Source organism: Toxotes jaculatrix, chromosome 9, assembly GCF_017976425.1.
Source record: "Toxotes jaculatrix isolate fToxJac2 chromosome 9, fToxJac2.pri, whole genome shotgun sequence".
Taxonomy (NCBI): domain Eukaryota; kingdom Metazoa; phylum Chordata; class Actinopteri; family Toxotidae; genus Toxotes; species Toxotes jaculatrix.
The window spans coordinates 3,397,129-3,417,410 of NC_054402.1; the positions used below are offsets into that span (position 1 = coordinate 3,397,129).

General features: G+C 40.1%; 3 protein-coding genes across 3 annotated transcripts; all 3 read left to right on the forward strand.

Annotated features, from left to right (window-relative positions):
- Positions 1 to 4,701: 4,701 nt before the first annotated feature.
- LOC121187256 (extracellular calcium-sensing receptor-like) lies at positions 4,702 to 7,883 on the forward strand. Its single transcript, XM_041046430.1, has 6 exons — positions 4,702 to 4,904; positions 5,052 to 5,322; positions 5,407 to 6,210; positions 6,307 to 6,537; positions 6,696 to 6,819; positions 6,970 to 7,883. The coding sequence occupies exons 1-6, from the start codon at positions 4,702 to 4,704 to the stop codon at positions 7,881 to 7,883; spliced, it is 2,547 nt and encodes an 848-aa protein (XP_040902364.1).
- A 3,801-nt stretch (positions 7,884 to 11,684) lies between these two features.
- Positions 11,685 to 14,753, forward strand: LOC121187291 (extracellular calcium-sensing receptor-like). The gene is made up of 6 exons (XM_041046475.1): positions 11,685 to 11,773; positions 11,907 to 12,192; positions 12,320 to 13,144; positions 13,237 to 13,458; positions 13,542 to 13,665; positions 13,855 to 14,753. The coding sequence occupies exons 1-6, from the start codon at positions 11,685 to 11,687 to the stop codon at positions 14,751 to 14,753; spliced, it is 2,445 nt and encodes an 814-aa protein (XP_040902409.1).
- A 1,688-nt stretch (positions 14,754 to 16,441) lies between these two features.
- LOC121187257 (extracellular calcium-sensing receptor-like) lies at positions 16,442 to 19,600 on the forward strand. Its single transcript, XM_041046431.1, has 6 exons — positions 16,442 to 16,560; positions 16,694 to 16,979; positions 17,110 to 17,934; positions 18,059 to 18,280; positions 18,372 to 18,495; positions 18,687 to 19,600. The coding sequence occupies exons 1-6, from the start codon at positions 16,442 to 16,444 to the stop codon at positions 19,598 to 19,600; spliced, it is 2,490 nt and encodes an 829-aa protein (XP_040902365.1).
- The last annotated feature ends 682 nt before the right edge of the window (positions 19,601 to 20,282 follow it).

Consider the following 20,282-nt stretch of genomic DNA (forward strand, 5'->3'; position numbering starts at 1 on the left):
ATATAAATTGTAAAATTATCTTTTGTTTGAATTAAGTAAAGTAACCTGCCATTGTAACTGAAATACTAATATCCTTAGTAAAGATATTGTACATTGCACATTCACTAAGATACATGTCTTACTTCTGTTTCAGTGCACATATACGGTATACTAGTTATTTATATGGTTACTTTGTTATGCCACATTATGTCACATAATTTTTCGGTTTTCAATAAAATATTGAATCAGACTGTTGCGACTTATGCTGAAAAGGCTTTCTCTATTTTTTTTTTTTTGATTGACTCACATTGGCTAATTTCTGCAGCCGTACTTCTGCCATACGCCAACACACATTTCTCCAACACACTAGAAAGTGTGTTGGAGAAATGTGTAGGTTACGGATTTCTTTTTATAATCTTACACCTGCTTTTCCTACTGTGACGTGTCAAAATTTTATCCACAGATAAGGCCTGTCAGTATTACTGTCAGTAAACAGTAAGATTGATCATTACTTGGAAACAGGGCTCATGTGTATTCCTGTCAGATTTATTCTTCTGCATGCCTGACATCCTTCACAAAAACAAAGACAAATTTGCATGCACCTCTGAGAATGGCCCGCTGAGTTGCCTCCTACACCAGGGTAGCAGAGAGGAAGCTATAAAACACATTTTTCCAAGAAGCGTGGCTGTGCCAAAGGCGAGGCTCTGAGATGACAACAGTCACATTCATCTTCTTAACACTATTCACTTGGATGGTGTCCTCTGGCACATGGCTCGGCCTGGACCAGTGTACTGAGCTCAGTCAGTATGGGCATGATGAAGAGACAAAGCGCTTCAGCTCAAGTGCATCAGTTAAAAACGCTGTTCATGACAAAACCAAACTGACACTGACATTTGAGAGGTGAGTCAATCGTAGGTAAATTATGGTGTTTTCTGTTTTCTCCATGTCTTCCACTTGTATCTTGCTCATTAACTTGCACATCAGCAATTAGCCTGTAATTTAGTGATTTCCTCAGTGGGGAACCAGGCTGAATTATGGGGGCCTAAACACCGTACTGAGAGACCCCTCAAAAGACAATTAAACAGTCTCTAGAGGAGCTTTTATGAGTCATTTACAGTTTGAAGTCATGTTACTGTAATTGCAGACAAAATTACAGTCTCACAACTGGATTATTACGCTTTTAATCTTGCATTGTTAGATGTGAAGATGCTGTTTTACCAGGAATTCACATTTAAATGGCAGTTTATCTTCTGTACGGCTACTTACACTGAGCAGTTATAAATAAATAAATAATGCAATGTCTGACAGTAATTAAATGTTATGAATATGTGATCATTTTCTACATAGTGTAATCATGAACTGGTATTTGTATTTTTTTTTTTCTCTCCCGTTTAGATCTCCAGAAATGAGTGTTGTCTTGAACAGGATTTTCACACTGGACAGGATCACAGAAGACTGCACTCTTTTTCTTGGTGTGCGTTTGAACTTCATGTTCTTTGATGGTTGTCTGAACCCTTTTGAAAGAGTGAAGGAGACTGTGGATGTGGAGAGGGCAAACAGGCATGTGTGCAAATGTGAAACTGAGCTTTTTTTGGTTTGTTTCCAGTCAGAGACCAGCTGTCTTCTATTTACGACAGAGGTGAGCTGAAATCTGAATTTGGATTTAATGCAGTTCACTCAACAATCATTGGCATTCTTATGTCGAAAATGTATTAATGATCTCATGTTTGTCTGTAACTTCCTTCACACAGGTGAAGACTGATAATCAAAGCACACATTTGAGTTGCAGAGGTATCTGTGCTTCATCCGTTCACCTGAGCTCTGCAACACACTGCTCCCACACTGTTATCATGGTGGTGTCCCCAGTTGATCACTGGAAGACAATGGATTGTATCTGTAAGGCACAAAACCTTAGAGCCAACATTTTGCACAGAGCACTTGGACCTGCTTTTCCAAAAATCCTTATCTTCCTACTGTCTGAGAACCAAGTGAGCCTGATGTCCTCTGAAGAGTGGAAAAGGGCTTACACCAGGATCTACTGTGTACAGGTTTCGACCTTTTTTTTCTCTCAATTCTACTTTATTCTCTGAAGAGCAGTTTGTTTTACAGTATCATCGGTGTTCACCCCTGCTGGGGGAGCTGTACTAAATACAAAAATAATACTGTAAACAGTAAAACTGGAACTACAAACCATGCCTGGTATGTATTTGTTGTGACTAATCTTATTTTATCTTCAGGACAAATATAAATACAAAGCTACCTGCTGATAGCAGAGCAATTTTCACTGAAAGGCTTTGAGGTTAGCACATAAAATATTCTGTTGCTTTACATGATGTTATATTCTGATATCAACATATTGTGATTGTGTAGTTCATCTTCCAGAAATTCAACTGAGAAATCCAAAACCAAATGAGAATGGCTAATTTAATGAATTGCATTGATGGCCATGACACAGTTACCACAGTAAAAATGATACACTCCATTTTATGGTATATATTGTCATATCTCCCACCTGTATTTGCATAAATCTATGATGAGTGTGCTGTAACTACTTTTTTTTTTTACAGATGCTGTCAAAGTTCAATGCAAAACAGTGTCCAAAAGGAGCATTCCTAACACGAGCAGGTAATGTGTACAAAAAAAGAAAGATGCAATAGTATATACGTCATTTTTCTTCAGCATTTACATGATGATCTATACTTTTTTTTTCTGGTAATGGCATCAAATTCACCATCCACACAGGCAGGGTGGAGAGTGTGCAGCCTGACTCCAGCGGATGGGTTGGACGATTTTTTCTGACTGCTGTGTTACTGCTTGGAACCTACATGAGAAGAATGAAAATCTCACCACACAGTGTCAGCGCAGCTCAGGACAGTACCTCCACAGTGGTGATGTGTTTGACCCTGACACTGCGCTACTTTTCACCATCTGTCACCATCCACCGGCTCTCTCAGTGGTTCAGCATTGCAGGCGGGATCTCTTTTGTCGTCTACCTCTCTTGTGCTCTGAGCAGAGCTGTACATGTGTTACTTGCCTGCAGGGCTGCTCAGACTGTCATGAAACTGTTTTGTCCACAGCAGCAATTTAGGGATCTGCCTTTTACTGTGCTGTTTCTGTGGCTGGCTGTCAGCCCTCCTTTTACAGATAAGAATATGAAACACTGGCTCGATGACATGCCGGCTGAGGGCAGTGAGGGATCAACACTAAGATCCTGGGCTGTGTTGGTGCAGATAGAGCTACTGGCTACTCTGTACTGTGTGTTTGTCTCACTTCTCAATTTGCTGCAATCCATCATCTTTAAACTGAATGTTTTGAGTGTCCTCTTACATGTGCAACTGGTAACCTGTCTGCAGAATCCAAGGGTACCAACAAAGTGTGTACTAGTTATTAAAATCAACAGGTTCATTTAAAGCTGCTTTTCAAGAGTGTACCTGTAACATTAAAGCTGTCAAGACTCATGCAAATTTGAATATGAAGAGAAAAATCTAGATTAAAAAACGTGATGTAGCCCCCCCAACCCTTTTTTAGTTCCTTGTGATGGTAAAGCATTTACACCATATTCTCACCACTATATAAATGTGTGTACCAGTCCCATTAACATCCTCAGCAGCTGAAGTGACGGTGCTCTTTGTGAATATCTCATTTTTTTATCTTACACAAAATAGCAGGCACTGACCGAAGCCCATGACAGTTGAAAATAATAAGCATTTGTGGTTATGTTTTCATTATCTATGCAACACAGTTTACACATTTAGTGATGGGAAAAAACACTTGCACAACACTTTATGAGATTATTATTTTTTTTCTTTAAATACTATGGGTGAACACGATTTTAAAAAAAGAAAGGAAGAAAGAAAGAAAAGACAAAAAAAGAAAATAATCACCATTAGTCTACCATGCACCTTTCACTATGAAAAGAACAGCAGTTCCTCAGTGCCAGTGCTTCTCTGTTGGACCTTTCATATATGGTTGCAGGGAATAAGTTTGTCACAAATGTTTTTACATTAAATGTTTAACTACTATTTATTACTATATCATTAATATTTCTTTCAGTAGAGGGAAGTGCCACTGTAATTTCACTGGACCTTGTTCAATGACAATAAAGGCTATTCTTCTTCTTCTTATTATTAGAATCACTTAACATCATTATAATAAAAAACAGTTAACACGTTGTTCAGTTTTAATTGGAAAAAAAAAAGGAAAATATGGCTGATTAATAAAGCGTAGAGCAGCAACATCAGCAGTGTATATTAGTTAGAAATACATAGGTATTTTTATTGGCTAATATAACCAGTTGAATACCTATGTATTTCCAGCTGGATGCTTAGTTTGCACTGAAGACTACTGAAATAGCATGCAGATAGGAAACTTTAATTATATTATTTTATAATATTTACAGAGATCAAGAGCTACCAGCCTTCTTTGAGTGACAGTAAAGTCTGACAGTTACTGTACTGTGCAGCATGTCTCCATGTCTTCAGTACTTTACTATCCTAAAAGTACTTTTTCTCAAAGAAAAGGTAAACCAGCCCTTCTGTCTTCTACATGCCAATCAGCAGGATTGATGTCTTTGAAGTGCAGCGACGTAGGAAAAACACAATAATCTTCTGAGAATTGGGACTATGCTCACATTGGCTGGTGATGTTTCTCTCATGGTAGAAACAGCTATAAAGGTCAGTTCCCGGGTCGTAGTTGCCTCAGTGAAGGGTAGGGTGGCTCGTGATGGGTTGGATCACTGTTATCTTATTCACGCTGCTGGCAAAGATACATTCAGAAAATCAAACATGCAAATTGATTGGGCAGACAGGGTTCATGGAATTCTCTAAAGAGGGTGATCTTATTATTGGAGGGATCTTCTCTATGAGTAGCACTCGTAAATTAATAGATAATGGCTACCAGGAGCTTCCATATGCATACTGCATTAAGTAAGTGAACATGCTTAAAATATGCAAAATCGGTAAGTTATATTATAAGAAGGTAGAGTGTTTTATGTACCAATCTGATGTGTTGCAAAATGATCAGCTCTAAAATGTATTTATTAGAAATGAGTCAACACTTAACATTGTTTGCAGGTGGAATGACAGGGAACTGAAATTTGCCAGGACAGTGATTTTTACTGTGGATGAGATCAACAGAAATGCTGAGCTCCTTCCCGGAGTGAGCCTGGGCTACAGGCTGTACAACGGCTGTGGGAGTGAAAACCTGGTCCGAGCAGCCGTAGAAGCTGTAAATGGAGAGGCTTCAAAGAGCTGCAGCGGTCAGATACAGGCCGTCTTAGGCCATTCATCCTCTGGAGTGACTCAAGACATCAACATCATACTAAGCTCGCTATCCATTCCACAGGTGAGAAGACATGATTAGGAAATCATTTCCTTTATTGCAAAACATGTGGCCTTGTTGTGTTTAATATGTTTTCTTTCTTTGAAGGTGAGCTACCTCTCTACCTGTGCTTGTTTGAGTGACAAGAGACTATACCCCACCTTCTTCAGAACTGTGCCAAGCGACCGCTTCCAAGTCATCGGTCTAGTGCAGCTTATGAAATATTTTGACTGGCGCTGGGTGGGGATTATTTATTCTGAAGGCGTGTACTCAAAGGAAGGTACAGCTGAATTTGTTATGGAAGCAGAGAAAGAAGGCATATGTGTTGAATACAGATTGCCTTACTCAAAGATATTTAAAGGAAAGTTGAATGCTATCGTAGAGACACTGAGAGAGTCCTCGTCAAAGGTGGTCCTGTTGTTTATGTCCTTGTCTTACACCAAGTCGTTCTTGTCAGACATGGAGAATTATCACATAACCGGAAAGCAGTGGGTTGGCAGTGAGTCTTGGATCACACAAGCAGACCTGGCTTCTGATGAGACAAAGAGCATTTTACAGGGGGCAGTGGGCTTTGCCCTCCCTCAGGCAACCATTCCAGGTCTTGCTGAATTCTTACTCAGCTTGAAACCTTCGGATGAACCACAGAGTGCTATAGTTAAAGCTTTCTGGGAGGAGATCTTTGACTGCAGTTTCTCTCCATCGAAAACCTCTACGATGTGTACTGGCACAGAAGATCTCAGGACGGTCTCCAGTGACTACACACACGTGACATCTTTCAGGCCTGAGAATAATGTGTACAAGGCTGTGTACTCGGTGGCACATGCCCTTCATGAATTACTGCAATGTCAAAATGGCTCAAATCCCACCACAGGAAAGGCCTGTGTGACCAAGGACAATGTTCGGCCTCAGCTTGTAAGCTCTGGTGTACCTAATCAGACTCAGTGTTTAGTGTTTGTCTTTTGCTTGAAAGTTATGTGTATGCTAAATGTGCTGTTTGTCTCCCTGTAGGTGTTGGAGCACATTAAGTATGTGAACTTTACAACACAGAGCGGGGACAAGGTTTTCTTTGATGAAAATGGTGACTCGGTTGCCCAGTATGACTTAGTGAACTGGCAAATGAAAGAAGACGGCTCTGTTGAGATTGTAAATATTGGTCAATATGATACCTCTCTTCCAGATGGGAAGAAATTCAAACTAAAAGACAGCACCAAAATAGTTTGGGGCGGAAACAATAATGAGGTGGAGTGAATGTCATTTCATTTAACATTATTCCTTTGAAAGCTGAGTTATTCTTTACTTCATGGATAATTTGTAAATATTACAATGTCAGTGACAATCTATTAAAATCTATTTTGTTGCATTATTAAGTTCTTACATGTTGTGTTTTGCCTAATCAGGTGCCAAGGTCTGTCTGCAGAGAACCGTGCCCACCAGGGACTCGAAAGGCGATAAACAAGCGTAAGCCCGTGTGCTGCTTCGACTGCTTTGAGTGCCCTGAGGGAACAATTAGCAATCAGACAAGTGAGTGAGGATTTCAAAATTGAATTCGTTCATTCGTAGGCTATTGTAGTAAGGAAAAATTAAAACTGTGGCATAATGATGAAATTGATTTGACTGTATTTAAATTTTATATCATGGTTGTATTTTTCTGTCTGTTTAAAATTCTCACAGATTCTCCAGATTGTTTGATCTGTCCGCCTGAATTTTGGCCAAATGAGAAGAAAGACCAGTGTCTTCCAAAGCCGACTGAATACCTTTCCTACAGAGAGATCATGGGGGCACTTTTAACTGCTTTTGGCTGTGTTGGTGTATTTTTATCTCTTTTAATATCAATAATTTTTTTGACCCATAAAGAGACCCCAATTGTAAAAGCCAACAACTCTGAGCTGAGCTTCCTGCTGCTCTTCTCATTAAAACTGTGTTTCCTGTGCTCTCTGACCTTCATCGGCCGGCCCTCTGAGTGGTCCTGCATGCTGAGACACACAGCATTCGGCATCACCTTTGTCCTGTGTATCTCTTGTGTTCTGGGGAAAACTATAGTGGTGTTAATGGCCTTCAGGGCCACACTTCCAGGCAGTAATGTGATGAAATGGTTCGGACCTGCACAGCAGAGACTCAGTGTTCTGGCTTTCACTCTCATACAGGTTTTAATTTGCATACTCTGGCTGACAATCAACCCTCCATTCCCAAAGATGAACATGAAGTATTATAAAGACAAGATAATCTTAGAGTGCGCCCTGGGTTCAGCTGTTGGATTCTGGGCTGTGTTGGGTTATATTGGACTTCTTGCTCTCTTATGTTTTATACTAGCTTTTCTTGCGAGGAAGCTGCCTGACAGTTTTAATGAAGCCAAACTGATCACCTTCAGCATGCTGATATTCTGTGCAGTGTGGATCACATTTATCCCAGCCTACGTCAGCTCTCCTGGCAAGTTCACTGTGGCTGTGGAAATATTTGCTATCCTGGCCTCCAGCTTTGGACTGCTGGCATGCATTTTTGTTCCAAAGTGCTATATTATTATTTTCAGGCCAGAAAAAAACTCAAAAAAACATTTGATGGGAAAAATACCACAAAGAACTCTTTAATCTATAATTCGAAAGTGTCCCCCAAAACAAATGTACTGCGTGTGACTACAAATAAACCAAGTTTACTGCATAGTCTGATAGATGTTGTAGATGCACAAGCCATTGTTGTAGGTCATTACCTGTGGACGTGTTGTGATGTGCTGAATAAAGTCAGTTCACTGAATCAGTTCTCCATTTTTATATGATCATAAATTCTATGTAGTATATGAGGTTTAGTTTATTATAATTTCTTTATAATCTCATCATGGTGCTCATGGTCACACATTTGGTGAGTGAAACTGATAAATTCAGGTCACAAACCAACTAACATATATATAAGATAAGAGGGTTGAGATGACTTATATTTTGAATCACTGTTTCACAAGGTGTCCGATTTAATCCTTTCATAACTGTAGAATTAAGAGTTGCCCAGCAGATGTCACCATGTTAACGGTATCGACGACATCAAACCAAAGAACCTCTTTCAGTACAGTCCCTTCACAACGGTTCTGTGATCTGGAAATTTTGGTTTTCCCATCACTCCTGCATACACACACAGATAGCTAGAGTAGCCTCATATATGGGTTTGCATTAAAATAAGAATCAGATAAAGTGGTCCTGTGTGCAGCTCGTAAGATGTAAAGTATTACTGATGTTACTGCTGAGCAATCAGGCACTCTGGCCAGGTGTGTTTCTGGGCCAGGTGTGTTTTTGGGCCACTTACAGCTGGTTTAGAGCTCATGTATTTGTGTCACAGGGTGACTAAGTGTGAATGTGTGTGTGCCTAAGTATGCATGTGTGTGTGTGAGAGGTTGCGTGCGCACCGACCGGAACTAATTGGGACAGGATACGACACAGGTGTGTGTGGTGGCGGGAAGTCTTTCTCTCTCTGTTTGTCAGTGGGAGCGGCAGACAGGAGTAACAGCCGAGCTGACTACCAGTGAGAAACGGCTGAGGACGCGTGTTAGAGCGCCGGTCAGACGGTCGCTGCGCCATCTTATTCTAAGAGCCGGTGAACAGCGGGAGAGGAGCGCTTCGGCCGAATCGCGTGTGTCCGCTGCCGCTTGTGGATTCAGGCCGCCATCACGCCATAGAGGCCCGGTGCGAGAGGAGGAAGCCTCGGACTAAAGTGGAGCGGTGGGGACGCGTCCCACCCCTCCTGCGGTTAAGTACCCCTCTGTTTCTTTGAACATACTGGTCGAAGTAGCATTTAGCGACGCCGCGTTTCCTGTGATGATTTATGTTTCCCCTTGTTCTTGAGTGTTTTTAATATCTTTGAGATTGCTAAGTTTAAATCTTTGTGGATCTGGCCTTATTGTGTTTGGAGTAGGTTTATTTTGGATGGATTAGTTGTGAGTTGTGTTGGGTTCTTTTGAGTTTGTTGTGTTTTTTACTTACTCATATATTTATATGTTTTTGTTAGTATTCGCCCCCGCATAAGGTCTGTTGATTTTGTTTCTGGGACTGTATACACCTTAGGGAGACTGACAGGTAGCGGACCAACCCTGACGGATACCTCGCTTTGTCTTCCCCTCACGCTACCAACCGACAGCCACGCAGAGACCTGCTGTCCAGGGGAACGTCGACACTCCGTTTGGGCGAGTGGACAGCTGCGGGACGATTTTAATTTGATTTCTCAGAGTACTCTTTTATCTATTGTTCTTAACTTACTATTGTAATAAATATATTTATATATTTTAACTGAACGTTCCCCTGATTTTTATTGCCTTGATGTGTCTGCTACGGTGGCCGAGAAAGGCCGCGCAAACGCAAAAGCCGCAACACAGACGCAAAAGCCTCACAATGGAAGTTGTTACTGTCTGGCTACGAAGCGGAAGAACCGCGGTTAAGCGACTTTACGGTAAAAACACAGTTGAGAAAGTCGCATGCTACAGCGTTGACCAACTTCCGGTTTTCAAAATAAAATGTGGGTTATTGAAAGGCAATAAAGAGACGTGTCAGTGTCATCCTGTACTGGTTTTGCAGGACCATAGTACTACACTGACCGGAGATACACCTCTTTTTTATTACTTTTTAATATTTTTCTTATTTTGATTTTTTTAAATGTCAATATTAGCATTTTAGCTCAATAGTTTCCAGGTCATGTGTGTCTATTTACCGTAAAGTCTGTAACACGGGAGCACTTGAAATGTTGGAGCGGCTGGCTTGACCGCGGTTCTTACACTTTGTAGCCAGAAAGTAACAACTTCCGTTGTGAGGCTATTTCATTTGTTTTGCGGCTTTTGCGTTTGTGTTGTGGCTTTTGTGTTTGTGTTGCGACTTTTGCATTTGCGTGGCCTTTCACTGCCACTGTAGTCTGTTCCCCACAGAGAAACGTATTGTAAGAGCCATAATGATAGTGTTCAATTGTTAACAGAAAAAATGTTATAATGGCCGTTTTTTTGGTTGATTGTTTATCTTGTAATTTTGTTTTTTCTTTTTTTAAGTAAAGTTTTTTGAACATAGTTACCTGGTCAGAAGATTCATTACCAGTCATACTTATTGCTGAAGGTTTTGCTTAATAGTGGCGGTATAAAGATTAGTGGACAGATTGCCGCTTCAGGTATTTTATACTGTAACGGTCACTCCACTCGGTGACATTTGCAGTAAATACGTTTTCTGTAGATGCACTTAATATCAGTATGTTTATTAATGGCTATAAAGCCATGTATCAGTAACTTTAGCATGGATCCTTCTAGATCATTCATATTTTATGCATGGATTCAAATGTTTGTCATTCATGTATGTTTGTTACTCATGCATGGGTCCTGCATAGGTTTAAGCATTAATTTATGATAAGTCAGTACCCTAAGTATAAAGTATATTGCTGGTGTTTGGACTCTGTAATGTAAAGACGACCTCTCACCTCATCTGTCACCACAAAAACCTGTCATTCTAATCCTCCAGTTAAACTAAAGTTCACTATCCACACAGTCCCCATCATCAGGCCTTTATATATATATATATATATATATATAATTTGCAGTATATGTACACACACATACATAGATCTCATACATAATCTCAAAGATAATCTCATCAGCATCACCAATTCTCAAAAAGCACAAATACACTCCTGCCCCAGAGTCTCCATATTTCAGTAGACCTATTGATGTGTGCAACTTTTAGTGGAGTTTACCAGTGTTCACTACTTTGCCAAATAATTTTATACATAAGATAAAAGTCACTTTGGACAAACGAATCCAAATAGTTATGTAACTTGGTTAAAGTTCCTCTTCTAAGTGCACATCTTCTTTATTATGAGGATATAAGTTATTGGTAAGTTTATGGCCTAAGGTAAAAGGAGCCAGTTTTAGAAAACCTAGCACATTTAGTCTGGTACCTTCAGAAAGTGGTCAGCAGCAGCAATGATGACATGATCACTGCCAAAATAACAACCACTGACCTCCCTCTTCATCTTGGGGAACGGAAAATCAGGCCAAGAACCTCCTTGGGTGATAAATCCAAGGAGAAATTAAATCATACATGTTGTTTGGACTGTGTGTGTATGTACATATCAGAATACATACAGTGCTGATGTGTGTGCCTTGAATAGAGCACTTCCCCTGCTGTACCAATCTTACCAATCAAAAATTGCTGGGCCCTGTGGGAAATAAATCAACCTTTGATGAAGAGAGCATGTCTACCTGCGTTCGATGCAGCTGTTAAAAGAGATGCGTCCTCATCTCCTCTGAAAAATGCAGAGCAAACATGCAGAGAGCTGTTCTCTTATCTTTGTTCATTCTCTCCCTGAACACAGTTTCTGGCTGTGAACTGTTTGGCAGGTTCGACATGCCAAGTTTGTTCAAGCAGGGAGAAATAATGATCGGAGGGATCTTCCCGGTTTTCGCCAAAGACGTTAGCAGCACTTCCACATTCGAAAGGGAGCCACCTGGAGTGAAGTGTGCAGGGTAAGTTTTAACACATCTCGCTTTTCCACACATCATACATGCTCCTCCACTCTTGTAAACTTGCCATTGTGTGTGCATGTACAGCTGCAGCTCTTCAATTTAAAACCTATTTCAATCATCAAAACCTTTGTAGCTTTGACCTGCGAGCTTTTCGATGGACCCAAGTGATGATATTTGCAATTGAAGAAATCAACAAAGACTCTGCTCTCCTGCCAAACATATCTCTTGGCTACAGAATTGTTAACTCTTGTTCATCTCCTACAAATACTTTACGTGCTACATTAACACTGGCTAGTGGACCAGAGGACATAAAATTGACTTCCCCATGTCCTCCAGCTGTATCTGCCCTCATAGCAGAGGCAGGATCATCTCAGTCCTTGGCTGTGGCTGGAACTCTTGGACCATTTCAAGTGCCAATAGTAAGGGATTAAATGAGATGTTTTATTGCATTAGTGATTGATGATATTGGATGCTTTTGTAGTTTTTGTCTGTAGTATTTTGTTGTTTGTCGTTTTTCTGGTATTTCTTTGTGTTATCTTTTTATAGGTAAGTTACTTCTCAACATGTGCCTGCCTGAGTGACAGAGCTAAATACCCTACGTTTTTTCGGACAATCCCCAGCGACTACTTCCAGGCAAAAGCTTTGGCAGCACTGGTCAAACGTTTTGGCTGGCAGTGGATCGGGACCATACAGTCAGACAATGACTATGGTCGGAACGGGGTCCTGGCTTTCAGTGAAGAGGTTAAAAAGCTTGGGGTTTGTATTGCATTTGTTGGCACAGTTCAACGTACGTACCCGGTGGACAAAATTCTGGATGTTGTGGAAATGATCAAACACTCAACTGTCAAAGTTATTCTGGCTTTTGTTCCTGAGAGTGACTTTTATCCATTGATGACAGAGGTAGTAAAACAAAACATCACTGGAATTCAGTGGATTGCTAGTGAGGCCTGGATAACAGCACCACGACCCTCCACACCTGAAATCTACCAAGCTTTTGGTGGAGCCCTTGGATTCGTGGTGAAGAAGATGGCCATCCCAAATCTAAAAGCATTTCTTACAGACATCAGCCCTTACAGAGATCCAAGTGCAGCCTTTGTGAGGGATTTCTGGGAGATCATGGTGGGCTGTAGACCTGTGTTACCCAGGGAAAACACAGATGCTGAGGCAACAAATAAAATATGCACAGGCAACGAGACGTTGATAAATTCCCAGGATGTGTTCTTCAATGTCACACAGCTCAGAGTGGCCTATAATGTATATACAGCAGTTTATGCCATTGCACATGCTCTGCATCAACTGGTATTCTGCCAACCAGCTGGAGAAAAACTAGTGAGGCCGTGTTTGCATATATCAGAAATTCAGCCCAAAGAGGTGAGAAATTGTGCAAGTAAAATCCCCAAAAAATGAAAAAGAAATGAATATGAACATAATATATTTAATAATTGATCTATTCCTTTTCTCAGGTCACTGCTCACTTACAAAGAGTAAATTTCAGAAATCAGTTTGGAGATAATGTGTTCTTTGATGAGAATGGTGACCCTCCTGCATCTTATGACATTATTAACTGGCAGCTCAGAGACGGGCAGGTACAGCATGTGACAGTGGGTCATTATGCATCTGCTGCTAATGGTGATTATAAGCTCAGCATCCAGGAGGAAGAGATAGTGTGGAGGACGGGGAAAATGGTAATCACAGAGACTTTTTTTCATGCTGCGAGAAACTGTGTGAATTTTGAGCTTAACTGACTGTGGCTGCACTTTTCCCTCAGGTTCCATCGTCAGTGTGCTCCAACGTTTGCCCAGTAGGAACAAGGAAAGCTCAGATTAAAGGAAAACCCACCTGCTGTTTTGACTGTATCCCATGTGCTGATGGAACTATAGCCAACTCAACAGGTAGACACACATGTATCACACATACACAATCCATCTTGTGTTTAGCATTCGCATATATTTCAAAGTTTAACATCATTGTCAGTGTTACTGCACAATATTGAATTTTCAGTATCAGTTTAAGTATAATGTCCTTTTCTACAGGCATGAGGTGTTAATACATAACTCATGCTTTATATTTACCCTCAACAGGTGCATCAGACTGCACACCATGTCCACAGGAATACTGGTCTAATGAGAGGAAAGACGAGTGTATTCCCAAAACAATTGAATTCCTGAGCTATCACGAGCCAATGGGAATAACTATCACAGTCGTGTCTCTGTTAGGGGCCTTCCTGTCACTGGCCACAATGATGGTTTTTATCCAGTACAGAGAAACCCCAGTGATAAAGGCCAGCAACTCTGAGCTAAGCTGCTTCCTGTTGTTTTCTCTTTTTCTGTGTTTTCTCTGTCCCCTCACTTTCATCGGCAGACCCACAGTCTGGACATGTATGCTCCGTCACACCGCTTTTGGCGTGACATTTGCACTTTGTATTTCCTGCGTCTTGGGAAAAACGATTGTTGTTATTACAGCTTTCAGAGCCACATTTCCAGGCAACAAAGTGGCAGCAAAGTTTGGTCCTGCACAGCAAAGAATCATAGTTTGTTCCTGCACTTTTGTTCAGATTGTGATATGCATATTGTGGCTTAAATTAAATCCCCCTTTCCCAGACATGGTTTTCAGATACAGCAATAAGAAAATCGTCTTAGAATGTAACACAGGCTCTGAGGCTCTTTTCTACGCAGTGCTGGGGTACATAGGGTTCCTGGCAATAATTTGTCTGGTCCTGGCGTTTCTAGCAAGAAAGCTGCCTGATAACTTTAATGAAGCCAAATTCATCACCTTCAGCATGTTGATATTCTGTGCAGTCTGGATCACCTTCATCCCAGCGTATGTCAGCTCTCCTGGAAAGTTCACTGTAGCTGTGGAAATATTTGCAATTTTGTCTTCAGCGTTTGGCTTATTAATTTGTATCTTTGCACCTAAATGCTACATAATACTGATCAAACCTGAGAAAAATACCAAGAAACATGTTATGGCAAAGAAATAAATACAAAAAATATGATTTCTTATTTTGGAAAGAGTTTGCATCTTTAAGTCTGTTATTTATAATAAATGTTGAGTGCATAATATGGCATTGTATACTGCACACGATGCCCTGCACTGTAGGCAAAAATGGTGACATAAGAAATACATTCATTTAACATACATAATGATTAACCACTGAGTACTTGCAGCACATGCAGTAGTACAAACAGGGCACTGTTTTGTTTAAAGTGCATCTGTTAATTAAAAGAAAGGGGGCATTCACATTTAGAAATCTTACCCTGAAATAAAATTCTGTTACTGTATATTTTTCAGTATTTTTGTAGCTAGTTTTTCTTCCTGTTATCATCCATAACATTGCAATAATCACAGAAAAAAAATCAGCTTTATTACCATGTGGTTTAGACATTTTGAGATGCAAATTACATTCATCATAATGAACTTTAAAATTTAAAAAGACATTTAAAAAAACTGTCATTGTCTATGAACGTTTATTATTTCAGCATTATCGTTTACTGTAACTGATACATTTTAAACTACAAATTAAAAATAGTTCTTTTAACCATGGATAATATGGGTTCCCCTTTGTTTGATATTGAATGTAACAATGTTTTGGATATATGATAGTTCAAACAAATTCTATGTGTAATTTTAACTTTAAAGTTGTAATATAGGTCGTATTATAGTCTAATCAATCAGTGGCTCATTAAAGCTGAGCAAGAGGTAAAAATATAACAAATAAGGATCGTACACATTCATGGTCACACATTTGGAGAGCGAAACACTTTAAATTAGGCCACAGTCAACCACACCAACTAACATATCAAAGATAAGAGTCGTGAGATGACTTATATTTTGAATCACTGTTTCAGAAGGTGTCTTATACAGGCACTCTGGCCTTGCACACCTAGTGGGCGGTCCCCTGAGAGTAATCGGATCCACTTGGTGGAGCCATTCACACCTTTGGCAGCGCTTGCTGAGCTGCCTCAAGTGGACTCGTTAACATCTGAAAGGGTACCTGACAGATGCAGTTTCCCCAATGTGGGACTAATAGAGCTGTATCGTATAAGTTACTGATATGTTCGTGGCCTAAGGTAGAAAGAGCTAGTTTTAGAAAACCTAGCACATTTATTTTTTAACATCCTCTCTTACATTTACACACTTAGCCCATGGGTTTTGGAGCATACAGATCTCTTCTTTGTAGAAATCGGAGTCTTGTAGCTCCTGAAATTGGTCCACAGCAGCGATGAAGACATTATCACTGGCAAAACGGAAACTGTATGAAGATTAATGCACATCGCAAAATTAGTTTTAGGAACTTAGCTATATTCAATACATTAAAGCATTAACACCATGGGATGTGTGAGTGTGTTGGCCAAATTATACATGCTGTGGGGGCTACGTGTGTATGTACGTATCAGAATACATACAGTGCTGATGTGTGTGCCTTGAATAGAGCACTTCCCCTGCTGTACTAATCTTGCCAATCAAAGATTGCTGGGCCCTATGGGAAATAAATCAACCTTTGTTGAAGAGAGCATGTCTACCTGCGTTCGATGCAGCTGTTAAAAGAGATGCGTCCTCATCTCTTCTGAAAAATGCAGAGCAAACATGCAGAGAGCTGTTCTCTTATCTTTGTTCATTCTCTCCCCGAACACAGTTTCTGGCTGTGAACTGTTTGGCAGGTTCGACATGCCAAGTTTGTTCAAGCAGGGAGAAATAATGATCGGAGGGATCTTCCCGGTTTTCAACAAAGAAATTACCAGCGCTTCCACGTTCAAAAGGGAGCCACCTGGAGTGAAGTGTGCAGGGTAAGTTTTAACACATCTCACTTTTCCACACATCATACATGCCCCTCCACTCTTGTAAACTTACCATTGTGTGTGCATGTACAGCTGCAGCTCTTCAATTTAAAACCTATTTCAATCACCAAAACCTTTGTAGCTTTGACCTGCGAGCTTTTCGATGGACCCAAGTGATGATATTTGCAATTGAAGAAATCAACAAAGACTCTGCTCTCCTGCCAAACATATCTCTTGGCTACAGAATCCTTAACTCTTGTGCATCTCCTACAAATACTTTACGTGCTGCATTAACACTGGCTAGTGGACCAGAGGACATAAAATTGACTTCCCCATGTCCTCCAGCTGTATCTGCCCTCATAGCAGAGTCAGGATCATCTCAGTCCTTGGCTGTGGCTGGAGCTCTTGGACCATTTCAAGTACCAATAGTAAGGGATTAAATGAGATGTTTTATTGCATTAGTGATGAATGATATTGGATGCTTTTGTAGTTTTTGTCTGTAGTATTTTGTTGTTTGTCGTATTTTTTCTGGTATTTCTTTGTGTTATCTTTTTATAGGTAAGTTACTTCTCAACATGTGCCTGCCTGAGTGACAGAGCTAAATACCCTACGTTTTTTCGGACAATCCCCAGCGACTACTTCCAGGCAAAAGCTTTGGCAGCACTGGTCAAACGTTTTGGCTGGCAGTGGATCGGGACCATACAGTCAGACAATGACTATGGTCGGAACGGGGTCCTGGCTTTCAGTGAAGAGGTTAAAAAGCTTGGGGTTTGTATTGCATTTGTTGGCACAGTTCTACGTACGTACCCTGTGGACAAAATTCTGGATGTTGTGGAAATGATCAAACACTCAACTGTCAAAGTTATTCTGGCTTTTGTTCCTGAGGGTGACTTTTATCCGTTGATGACAGAGGTAGTAAAACAAAACATCACTGGAATTCAGTGGATTGCTAGTGAGGCCTGGATAACAGCACCACGACCCTCCACACCTGAAATCTACCAAGCTTTTGGTGGAGCCCTTGGATTTGTGGTGAAGAAGATGGCCATCCCAAATCTAAAAGCATTTCTTACAGACATCAGCCCTTACAGAGATCCAAGTGCAGCCTTTGTGAGGGATTTCTGGGAGATCATGGTGGGCTGTAGACCTGTGTTACCCAGGGAAAACACAGATGCTGAGGCAACAATTAAAACATGCACAGGCAACGAGACGTTGATAAATTCCCAGGATGTGTTCTTCAATGTCACACAGCTCAGAGTGGCCTATAATGTATATACAGCAGTTTATGCCATTGCACATGCTCTGCATCAACTGGTATTCTGCCAACCAGCTGGAGAAAAACCAGTGAGGCCGTGTTTGAATATATCAGAAATTCAGCCCAAAGAGGTGAGAAATTGTGCAAGTAAAATCCATAAATCTCCAAATGTCTGCAGCTAAACAATGAATGTATCTATATAGAAATGAATATGAACTTTGAAATACTTAATAATTGATCTGTTCCTTTTCTCAGGTCACTGCTCACTTACAAAGAGTAAATTTCAGAAATCAGTTTGGAGATAATGTGTTCTTTGATGAGAATGGTGACCCTCCTGCATCTTATGACATTATTAACTGGCAGCTCAGAGACGGGCAGTTACAGCATGTGACAGTGGGTCATTATGCATCTGCTGCTAATGGTGATTATAAGCTCAGCATCCAGGAGGAAGAGATAGTGTGGAGGACGGGGAAAATGGTAATCACAGAGACTTTTTTTTATGCAGCAAGAAACTGTGTGTCCCATCGAATTATGAGCTCAACTGACTGTGGCTGCACTTTTCCCTCAGGTTCCATCATCAGTGTGCTCCAACGTTTGCCCAGTAGGAACAAGGAAAGCTCAGATTAAAGGAAAACCCACCTGCTGTTTTGACTGTATCCCATGTGCTGATGGAACTATAGCCAACTCAACAGGTAGACACACCTGTATCCAACATACACAATCCATCATGTGTTTAGCATTCGCATATATTTCAAGTTTAACATCATTGTCAGTGTTACTGCACAACATTGAATTTTCAGTATCAGTTTAAGTATAATGTCCTTTTCTACAGACATGAAGTGTTAATACATAACTCATGCTTAATATTATTTACCCTCAACAGGTGCATCAGACTGCACACCATGTCCACAGGAATACTGGTCTAATGAGAGGAAAGACGAGTGTATTCCCAAAACAATTGAATTCCTGAGCTATCACGAGCCAATGGGAATAACTATCACAGTGGTATCTCTGTTAGGGGCCTTCCTGTCACTGGCCACAATGATGGTTTTTATCCAGTACAGAGAAACCCCAGTGATAAAGGCCAGCAACTCTGAGCTAAGCTGCTTCCTGTTGTTTTCTCTTTTTCTGTGTTTTCTCTGTCCCCTCACTTTCATCGGCAGACCCACAGTCTGGACATGTATGCTCCGTCACACCGCTTTTGGCGTGACATTTGCACTTTGTATTTCCTGCGTCTTGGGAAAAACGATTGTTGTTATTACAGCTTTCAGAGCCACATTTCCAGGCAACAAAGTGGCGGCAAAGTTTGGTCCTGCACAGCAAAGAATCATAGTTTGTTCCTGCACTTTTGTTCAGATTGTGATATGCATATTGTGGCTTAAATTAAATCCCCCTTTCCCAGACATGGTTTTCAGATACAGCAATAAGAAAATCGTCTTAGAATGTAACACAGGCTCTGAGGCTCTTTTCTACGCAGTGCTGGGGTACATAGGGTTCCTGGCAATCATTTGTCTGGTCCTGGCGTTTCTAGCAAGAAAGCTGCCTGATAACTTTAATGAAGCCAAATTTATCACCTTCAGCATGTTGATATTCTGTGCAGTGTGGATCACCTTCATCCCAGCGTATGTCAGCTCTCCTGGAAAGTTCACTGTAGCTGTGGAAATATTTGCAATTTTGTCTTCAGCGTTTGGCTTATTGATTTGTATCTTTGCACCTAAATGCTACATAATACTGATCAAACCTGAGAAAAATACCAAGAAACATGTTATGGCAAAGAAATTGGTACAAGAAATATGATTTCTTATTTTGAAAAGATGATGATATGATTACTTACAACTTTTTATATAATGTACTGTAGAAGTAGCAGTATTTGAATAAAGTAATTTTTTTTTACCATTCTATACAATACAGAGTTTGCATCTGTAAGTCTGTTATTTAGTAATAAATGTTGAGTGCATAATATGGCATTGTATACTGCACATGATGCCCTGCACTGTAGGCAAAAATGGTGACATACATAATGATTAACCACCGAGTACCTGCAGCAGTAGTACAAACAGGTCACTGTTATTTTTTAAGTGCATTTGTAAATTAAAAAAAGGGGACATTAACATTTAAACATTTTACCCTGAAATAACATCCTGTTACTGTACATTTTTCAATATTTTTGCTGCAGGTTTTCTTCCTGTTTTCATCCATAACATTTATCATAATCAAATAAAAAAAATCTCCTGTATTACTATACTATTTAGACATTTTGAGATGTAAATTACATTCATCTTAATGAACATAAAAATGAAAACAAAAACTGTTTATTATTTTATTATTATAATTTACTGTAACTGATACATTTTAAATTACAAATAAAAAATAATTTTTTTAACCTTGGGTAATATGGGTTCCCCTTTGTTTGATATTGTATGTAACAATGTTTGAATGTATGATAGTTCAAACAAATTCTATGTGTAATTTTAACTAT